The sequence below is a fragment of the Tachysurus vachellii genome, chromosome 26 (assembly GCF_030014155.1).
Source record: "Tachysurus vachellii isolate PV-2020 chromosome 26, HZAU_Pvac_v1, whole genome shotgun sequence".
Lineage (NCBI taxonomy): Eukaryota > Metazoa > Chordata > Actinopteri > Siluriformes > Bagridae > Tachysurus > Tachysurus vachellii.
In genome coordinates this window covers 802,197-812,196 of record NC_083485.1, presented here as the reverse complement: position 1 = coordinate 812,196, position 10,000 = coordinate 802,197, and the positions used below count along the sequence as shown (strand labels likewise).

The 10,000-nt window shown below is 41.0% G+C and overlaps 2 protein-coding genes across 2 annotated transcripts in view; one reads left to right on the top strand and one right to left on the bottom strand.

Moving 5' to 3' along the window:
* Positions 1-3,332: 3,332 nt before the first annotated feature.
* Positions 3,333-5,058, top strand: shisa2a (shisa family member 2a). The gene is made up of 2 exons (XM_060863167.1): positions 3,333-3,682; positions 4,301-5,058. Exons 1-2 carry the CDS (start codon positions 3,391-3,393, stop codon positions 4,729-4,731), a joined length of 723 nt encoding a protein of 240 aa, XP_060719150.1. The 5' UTR covers positions 3,333-3,390; the 3' UTR covers positions 4,732-5,058.
* A 1,815-nt stretch (positions 5,059-6,873) lies between these two features.
* Positions 6,874-10,000, bottom strand: part of zc4h2 (zinc finger, C4H2 domain containing) — a 3,951-nt gene continuing 824 nt past the window's right edge. The window contains exons 2-5 of the mRNA XM_060863577.1: positions 9,394-9,565; positions 8,860-9,032; positions 8,612-8,777; positions 6,874-8,385 (exon numbers count right to left, since the gene is read on the bottom strand). Of these exons, the coding sequence (XP_060719560.1) occupies positions 8,272-8,385; positions 8,612-8,777; positions 8,860-9,032; positions 9,394-9,565 (625 nt within the window). The 3' untranslated portion in view covers positions 6,874-8,271. The remainder of the gene's footprint in view (positions 8,386-8,611; positions 8,778-8,859; positions 9,033-9,393; positions 9,566-10,000) is intronic.

Here is a 10,000-nt window from a genome sequence, read left to right as displayed (position 1 = left end):
AATTAGTAAAAGAAAAAATAAAAAAAAAAATAGATAGCTTCTAAAATAAAATAGCTTCATCCCCTATTTGAGGGCTAACGGTTAGACTAATGCTAGCATGCTAGCTTTCCAGTCACAACAAAACACAGCTAGCTTCTTACATAACATGACTGGCCAATAAGTCGCATATATACTGATATAGTAGTAAAATTAGCAAAGCTGTAATTAGTTAGTGCTAAATCTTTGAGGACAACAATCTCCTCATCAGTACAACATTTATCAGACTGTATATTTATAATCACACCCCCAGTGTCACCCAGATGAGGATGAGGTTCCCCTTTGTGTCTGGTTCCTCTCAAGGTTCCTTCCTTTACCATCTAAGGGAGTTTTTCCTCCCCACAGTCACCTGAGTCACCTCAGACTTGTTCATTGGGAATAAATACATACACATTTAAATATATCTAATATTAATCTTGAATTTTGTATTATATTAATCTTTATATTATTCTTTATATTAACCTTTTGTTCTATGTTTATGTTCTGTAAAGCTGCTTTGAGACGATGTCAATTGTAAACAGCGCTATACAAATAAACTTGAATTGAATTGAATTAAATAATTATCATTTTGATACTCATTAAGAAACAACTTGCTAATGCTAACAGTACCTACTTAGAATAAACACTTAAACATGATTCAACACAAATATGTTGTAAGTTACAAATATGTTGCTGTGTTACAAGACATACAGAAACACCTGGGATGTCAACATTTATCTCAGAAATGTTGGTTAATTTACACTTCAGTTAGCACTGAGGGCTAACAAAGAGTGTTGAGGAAGTAAAATCACTGTATAACAAATTGATGAAATTAGTGTTTAGAACTAAAAATAAATTAACTGTTTGCCTTCTATCCACCCCCCCCCACACACACACACACATACACATAGACAAACACACACATACACACAGACAAACACACACATACACATACACACACAGTTACACTTCATCTTTTAGCAGACGTTCCACCAAATGGTTATTCAGAAAGCAAATACCTTCACCTCATGGGTTTAAGTTAGCAAAATCCCTCACACACACACACACACACACACACACACACACACAGAGTGAACTGTCACTACAGGCCACATTGTCCCTCAGAGATTTCTGTAATCCTTTAGCTGCTAGTTAAAGTCAATCATTCGAGTATGTTGTTGAATTAGCATGCTAATCCCAGCAGCAACTCTTTGTTTATCTGATGCTAATGTGCTAGCTTGCAGACAATAGGAGTTAAAAATCTATTGTGTTAAAGCTAATCTGTGCTAATAACACAGTGATGGGGTCAGAGCCGAGAGTCCAGCTGGAGAGACTTAATAGAATCAGTCTCCAAACGAGTTTTACTAGATTGAGCAAACTAATCAGCTAATCAACTAATGTACAGATATATTAGCATATAGGAGCTAAGTGAGTGCTGCTATCAGTAATATCCTCATTTTGCAGTTTATTAATAAAAAAGTATTGGAAAGTTTTGATAGTACGGTTAAACTTTTAAATACATTTAACATACATGTTTGTGTATGATGTGTTGATGGAGTCTCCGGTGTGTAAGGAGTCACCAGTGTGTAAGGAGTCACCAGTGTGTAAGGAGTCACCAGTGTGTTAGGAGTCACCAGTGTGTATGGAGTCACCAGTGTGTAAGGAGTCACCAGTGTGTATGGAGTCACCAGTGTGTAAGGAGTCACCAGTGTGTTAGGAGTCACCAGTGTGTAAGGAGTCACCAGTGTGTTAGGAGTCACCAGTGTGTATGGAGTCACCAGTGTGTATGGAGTCACCAGTGTGTATGGAGTCACCAGTGTGTATGGAGTCACCAGTGTGTTAGGAGTCACCAGTGTGTATGGAGTCACCAGTGTGTATGGAGTCACCAGTGTGTATGGAGTCACCAGTGTGTAAGGAGTCACCAGTGTGTAAGGAGTCACCAGTGTGTATGGAGTCACCAGTGTGTAAGGAGTCACCAGTGTGTATGGAGTCACCAGTGTGTATGGAGTCACCAGTGTCAGCACTTTGTTCATCAGAGGTAAAGGTGTAAATCTTCAGAACAGATGAGTTTACACTTCTTTAGAGCTGGTGAAGGAATGACGGGTTTTAGCTGCAACAACCTGAGTGAGACCAGGAACTTGTTTTACGAAATATTATATCTAAATAAAATGCATAAATATTCAAATGTGTCATTGTTTAATACACACACACACACACACGCGCGCGCGCACGCGCACGCACACACACACACGACACTTTATAACTTACAGCCTTAAGCTTTTTGGAGACTACAGACAACTTAGATAAAATGCACAGAAGCTGCAAAATGTGTGTGTGTGTGTGTGTGTGTGTGTGTGTGACAGATTTGGAATGACAGTCAGCTGACTGATAAACTAAACAGAGACAGATGAGAGCTGTCTCGCTCACTGTAACCTCTAACCTCTCTCTCTTACACACACACACAAACAAACACACAAACACACACACACACATTCTTCCTGGCTCCAGACGCTGTTGAAAAAATGTTGTACATGTGCCCTCAGAGCAGTGGAGGTGTGTCACAGTGACATGTTAGTAGTGTGTTGTGTGTTACAGAGTGTGTGTACTGTGTGTTACAGACTACATTAGTGTTATAATGTGTTAGTGAGTGTGTGATAGAGTGTATGTGTTGGAGTCTGTGTACAGTTTATAGGCAACTTTCCTTGATCCTTTTATGTTCTACTTTATCGTGAAAACAAGAGTGTGTGACGTGATTTCTCAGTTTTTCTACTGAAATTTCTCATTAAAAGTAATCGTTAAAACTCGTGTGTATTTTTATCAAGATGAAAATAATATCACTGTTTTACAGGTTTTACTGTTTTTTCCCCACTTTCTTGTTGACTTGAAGGTCTTTATGAACTCATTACATATTTTAAAGTTATAAAAAAAAATATAGGCTACACACACACACACACACACACACACACACACACACACACACACACACTGCTTGTGTAAAGGAACTTTATATAACTTTTTTCTTTTCTCCAAATAATTAGTTTTTAACAGTTGAGCTCTAAACGGTAATCACACACACACACACACACACACACACACACACACACACACACACACACACGGTAATTAGGAGTGTAAATAAAGTGCAGAAATCAGCTTTCTGAATGCAGATGAGCGATAAGAAGGAGACCTGGTTGGGGGGTAAATGAGATTGCGATGGCGCGTGAGGGGGTAAAAGATGGGGGGGCAATGGGGCGGGGTGGAATGTTGGATGTTGGATGGATGCCATAAAAACGCGCTCGCACTCCGTGACTCCCGTTCAGTTCACCGATCAGTCACCTGGACTAAACAGCACGCACGGTTTAATTCGGATTAACGATGCGGTCCCGGTTGTTCCTCGTGCCCTTCTTTGCGCCTCTGTTGCTGCTGTTGTCGGTTCAGCGCGCGCACGCCGGCGGTGAGTACTGCCACGGTTGGAGCGACGCGTCGGGGGCGCGGCACCGAGGATTCCGCTGTCCCGAGCGCTACGACGGCGAGGGCGCGCGCTACTGCTGCGGCTCGTGCTCGCTGCGCTACTGCTGCGCCGCGCCGGACGCGCGCCTCGATCAGAGCACGTGCCCTGCCGAGCTGGACTTCCACAACCAAGGAGCACGAGACGTTCCACCGAGCCGTAAGTTGTTTAATTAAAAATATACATCACATATATCACATATATATATATATATATATCATTCTGTCTCTCTGAGGCACCGAAACACATTCGTTTATTATTAAACATTAAAAACACATTCATTATAAAAATAAATCTTTTTTTTTAATAAGTTACTTTTAATAAGGTTCAGTTCTTCAGAACATCTCACAACATCTTGAAGGTTTTTATTATGTACATTTAATGGTCGTTAATGTTCTGAAAACAACCTTGTTATTATCCTGTAATATATCAGCACTTGTTAATTTATATCACTTTTATTATTATTATTATTATTATCATTATTATTATTATTATTATTATTATTATTATTATTATTATTATCATCATCATCATCATCATTATAATCATTATTATGCTGTTGTTGTTGTTGTTATTATGATGATGATGATTGTTATTATTTATTTATTTATTGATTGATTGATTGATTTTATTCGCTGCTTCACTAAGATAAACTCATGGTGTGTAATAAAGCTGAGTTTTGTAACTTGGCCTTGTAATGAAAGACTTTAAGTAAACACGCCTTGTGATGAGAGACATGATTTACTAAACTCTTTATTTTTGTCTTTATTCCTGCAGTTCCGACTTATCTGCCCTTTGTGATCGTAGTGAGCGCCTTCCTGTCCTTTGTTCTGCTCGGGTCACTGATCTCCGTCTGCTGCTGTCACTGTGTGAAGCCGAAGCCCAGCGACCGGCCCAGTCCCACACAGACCAGTTTGTTGGAATCAGGAGGCCCGTCACCTAAAAGCTCCACCCCTTCATGTATGTCCAACTCTGGACTCCACCCTCCTCGCCCGAGTCCGGCAGAACTCAGCGTGTACAGTGCATTTCCACCAGCATTTGTTCCTCCACTTCACCAGGGGGCACCACAGTTTTACCCAAATTATCCCAACTATCCACTGCCCCCAGAGCACACCATGCTGATCGCACCGGCGTTCCTGGACACGCACGGACACGGACACGGTCCGCCCTTCCATCAGGACCCTGTCTACCCCACTGTTACTGTCTGAAGATGTCACAGGACCAAAAACTGTAAACAAGTAGAAACATGAAAAGACTTAACTGAGAAAAGCAGCATGGTGATGAAGGTCACAGCCGTTACCTTCCCATCACAGGACAAAAGACAGTTTTTAAATAAAAACATATGTTTATTTAGCTGATATGAACAGTGAAGATCACAAACACGTATGAACATGGCTCAGAAATCCTGTCACATTAGCCGACTAGCTAGGACTAACTGTAAAAGTTTTAATGTGCCTCAAACACTTTCTCAGAGATCCTGTCACATTAGCCAGCATTAGCCAGAAATCTACAGTTCTTTAAAAGTCTCCGTTGTCACATTTATTAGTATGAGCTTAAATCCTCTGAAATCTTGTAGTTAGCATGCTTTCATTAGCTAGCTAGCATAAGCAGGAAAGTTTGTGTTAATCTAATGCTAATCTGTGTCCTTCTTCATCGTGTCTTTAAATTTGCTTCTTATAGGAGTGTTTTTCTGCTTCAAACATTTTTGTAAAATGATTTTTTTCAAAACTCGCAGATTATGGAGTTTGTTATTTAAACAAAAAAAAAAAACACAGAGAAACAATAAAGATTTATATTTAAATACCTGGATGTGTGTGTGATGATTTTTGCATAGAGTTTGCACAGTGCAACATGCTCCAGTACACTGTGGTTTTAGTGTGTGTGTGTGTGTGTGTGAGAGAGAGAGAGTCACAGCAGGAGAACTGAAAGACAATAGCCCCAAATTGTCTTCACACCACTGAGAGAGACGAAGCCCAGGTGGAGACATTGTGTGTGTGTGTGTGTGTGTGGGCGTGTGTGAGAGAGAGAGAGATTAGGACTTAGCAGCACAGCAGGTGGTTATAAAGATGCGCAGGAGCTCGTTAAGTGTGCATTAGCAAACCGAATGACTCTCCTGAATCCTGTTCACATGCAAAGCATCATAAAGTATCCAGTTTCCACCTGAAGTGAAATCACACACAGTCACCAACAGCTCAGTCTTTTATTTAACGTCTTTTGTAGAACAATCTGTAATATCTACTAAAAATAACCAGCTTTTTTTTTTTTACTGTACTCAAACACTAACCTGTTAGTTACTTAACACCTTATTACAGGACAATCTGAGATCTTTATCCTTTAGCTACGAGAACTTTATATCTGTGTTTATTTCTGGTTCTGAAGAGAAGCTAAAGTGAAAGATTCGTATTTCCACCATCGTGTCTCAGGTCCTGATGAACACACACGAAACTGTGGAGCAGTTTGTTACATTTCTGTTTTATTTGGTCAAATTAAAATGAGCATAAAGCTTCGTTAGGTTAGTTTTAGTGTTCTGATTTAGTCTACTGACTAATTTAATGTACCAGATTTCATGAATATATTGTGATATAGAAAAGATGAATTTATTGATTTAGATCAGTAGGTTTAATAGATTTATTTGTACCTTTGTGACGCATCTTTACGTTTTTATCTTTGAAATGGCAGAAATGTAGTTTGTGTGAAATTTGTAGTTATAGTGTTTTTGTTATGCAAGACCTCTGGTGTGTTTTAATTTGTTTTAATAAATAAAGACACAATTGTGTAGAGAAATAAATAAATACTACACACACACACTCTCAAACACACACACAAACACACACTCAAACACACACACTCTCAAACACACACTCAAACACACTCACACACACTCAAACACACACTCACACACAGACGACACACACACGCTCTCAAACACACACACTCACACACACTCACACTCAAACACACACACACACACACACACTCAAACACACACACAGACAGACACAAACACACGCTCTCAAACACACACGCACACACTCAAACACGCACACACTCTCAAACACACACACACTCACACACTCAAACACACACACAGACAGACACACACACGCTCTCAAACACACACACTCACACACACACTCACACTCAAACACACACACACTCACACACACACACACACTCAAACACACACACAGAGACACACACAGAGACACACACACACTCAAACACAGACACACTCTCAAACACACAGACACACATACACTCTCTCTCACACACACACACACTGATTTGTGGCTCCTACCATTAAAGTGAGTGCAGACACCTAAATTAAATATCGGTTACTGAACTGAACTTTTTAATGAAAATGAGAAAAAAATACAACATACAAAATATTTACAAAAAAAATGAGCTATAAATACACAAGAAACAATTATTCGACATAATAAATTGAAGATATTTGTACAAACTGATCATTTAATGCCACATTCACAAAACTTTCCATCATCACTGTTCAAGAGGAAAAACACAATTGTTCAAATGTAGAACAAAAAAATAAGAAACTTCGTAAACATCTGAAAATAAAAATCACAAACTTAAAGCACATTTTCACACAGATGAGTTAAAAAGTTAAATTCACTGGTGTTCTGTAGAAAAGAGAGGTGTGAAGGGAACAAATAAAGAAACACAAATACAAAACCTTCTAAGTAGTAAAATGTACATTTATAAAGAAGAATAAAAAATAACACAAACACTTCATTTAAAAACCTAAAAATTAAGTGTCCTTCATTATCAGGGAAAATGTCCACATTACACTCACTCGGAACTCTAAACACACCACAAAAGAAACACTTTATTCACTATTCAACTTTTCTCCTAGTTTGAGATTTAAGCTTTAACTCAGTTACCCAAGTGTTTAGCTTCTGATTCCCCAAAGCACAGAAATCTAAAAACAAAATGATAAAAACACAGAAAGAGGAAGCAAGCAACAGTGTATTTATACTGTGTGTTTGTGTGTGTAAGAGAGAGAGTATTTCTGTAGTCTGTGTGTGTGTCTGTATGTGTGTGTCTGTATGTGTGTGTGTCTGTGTGTGTCTCTGTGTCTGTGTGTGAGTGTGTGTCTGTGCGTGAGTGTATATGTGTGTCTGTATGTGTGTGTGTCTGTATGTGTGTGTGTGTGTGTCTGTGTGTGAGTGTGTGTCTGTGCGTGAGTGTATATGTGTGTCTGTATGTATGTGTGTGTCTGTATGTGTGTGTCTGTATGTGTGTGTGTGTGTGTCTGTGTCTGTGTGTGAGTGTGTGTCTGTGCGTGAGTGTATATGTGTGTCTGTATGTGTGTGTGTGTCTGTATGTGTGTGTCTGTATGTATGTGTGTGTGTCTGTATGTGTGTGTCTGTATGTGTGTGTGTGTCTGTGTCTGTGTGTGAGTGTGTGTCTGTGCGTGAGTGTATATGTGTGTCTGTATGTGTGTGTGTGTGTCTGTATGTGTGTGTGTGTCTGTATGTGTGTGTCTCTGTGTCTGTGTGTATGTGTGTGTGTCTGTCTGTGTGTGTTTCTGTGTCTGTGTGCTTGTGTGTATGTTTGTGTCTGTGGTGTGTGTGTCTGTATGTGTGTGTGTCTGTGTGTGTATGTGTGTGTGTCTGTGTGTATGTGTGTGTGTCTGTGTGTGTGTGTGTATGTGTGTGTCTGTGTGTATGTGTGTGTGTGTGTGTGTATGTGGTGTGTGTGTCTGTGTGTATGTGTGTGTGTGTTTGTTACTCGTCAGGTTTCCTTTTGGGTTTTTTGGGGTTGCGCGAGCGGCTCTTGGCTTTACACAGAGGACAGATCGGGGCGTTGCGGTGGATCTGCTGATGACACGACAGACATGCCTACACACACACACACACACACACACACAAACACACACAAATGTGTTAAATGTGTTTATGTCAAAATTCTACAACAACAGAAATGAACTTTGGCCAGCGGTTTTTCCAAACACATGACGCTTCAGAGGTTTTCGCAACAAATTGGTCGACAAAAGACTCTGTTTTCCAGCAGCCTCACAAATCACACAACCTTTAACCTCTCACACCTGTCTGGCTTCATTCATACCTTCATGGGCGGCGGCTGTTGACGGAAAGTGGTTGCTGGTTGTCGCGCATCTTGTTTCCTTGCTGCCTGAAGCTGTTGTGCGGTTGCTGCCGCTGCCGCTAAGGATTCTGGGATTGGAGGCTCCGAGGGTTCCGTCTGCCACTCGGCTTTGTGCTTCTCAAAATAACTAGACACACAAACACACATACAGTAAGTTAATATATGAAGGTCATTCAGAGGAAGTGTGTGTGTGTGTGTGAGAAACTGACTCGAGGGACAGTCGCTCCTCCTCTCGGCTGAGTTCCGGAAGTCTCTGCAGGCCGAGCGCCGCTCTCAGGGTGTCGATGTGCTCCTTCAGCGGTTTGTACTCATCGTGCAACCTCCGAGTCGAATCCAGCAGTTTGTTCAGATCACACTCTGACTGCTTTATAGTGTTCTCCATCTGACACACACACACACACACACACACACACACGGTTACCACCTGTAGCTGTACTGTTTCCTCTTAAAAGAAGAAGAATTCAGAACATTTGCAGAATTTCGGTCTCTCATCTTAAAGTTCAAATTTCAACAGAGAAGATGTGATGCATGAAGAAGCTCTGTGTGGAATCTGTATTGTTATAGTGACTTTATTATACAGTGTGAACTTTCACAGACGAACTACACTGACAACGTGAGATGATGGGAGAGCGATGTCAGAATTTACCCACAATTCTGTCCGTGACTTTCCACAAGACTCTTGTTGTAAAAGTGCCGTGAATTTGTGCTTTTGGGTTTGTGTGTGTGTGTGTGTGTGTGTGTACCACGTTGATGTCAGCGTGGATGAGGCGGAGCTCCTCGACGTGTGCCATCTTCTCCTGCAGCAGCAGCTCCATTTCCTGTTTGTACTCTCGCAGGTGTTTCTCCTCAGATTCCAGCGTCGCAAACTCGGAGCGGAGTCGAGACCTCAGCTTCTCCATCTGAACCGTCTTATTACTGCACACACACACACACACACACACACACAGGAGCGTTAGTACACCTCCGTCCATACACAGCATAGTACAAAAGTTTGTGCACCCTCAGTTATTAAACATGTGATGTTTTTATCCGTTTACAGTCAGGTGTAACGTCCTGACTTTTTTTACAGCAGACAACATACACGCTGACATACACGCAGACATACACGCTGACATACACGCTGACATACACGCAGACATACACGCAGACATACACGCAGACATACACGCTGACATACACGCTGACATACACGCTGACATACACGCTGACATACACGCAGACATACACACTGACATACACGCAGACATACACGCTGACATACACGCAGACACACACGCAGACACACACGCTGACACACACGCTGACACACACGCTGACACACACGCTGACACACACGCGGACACACACGCT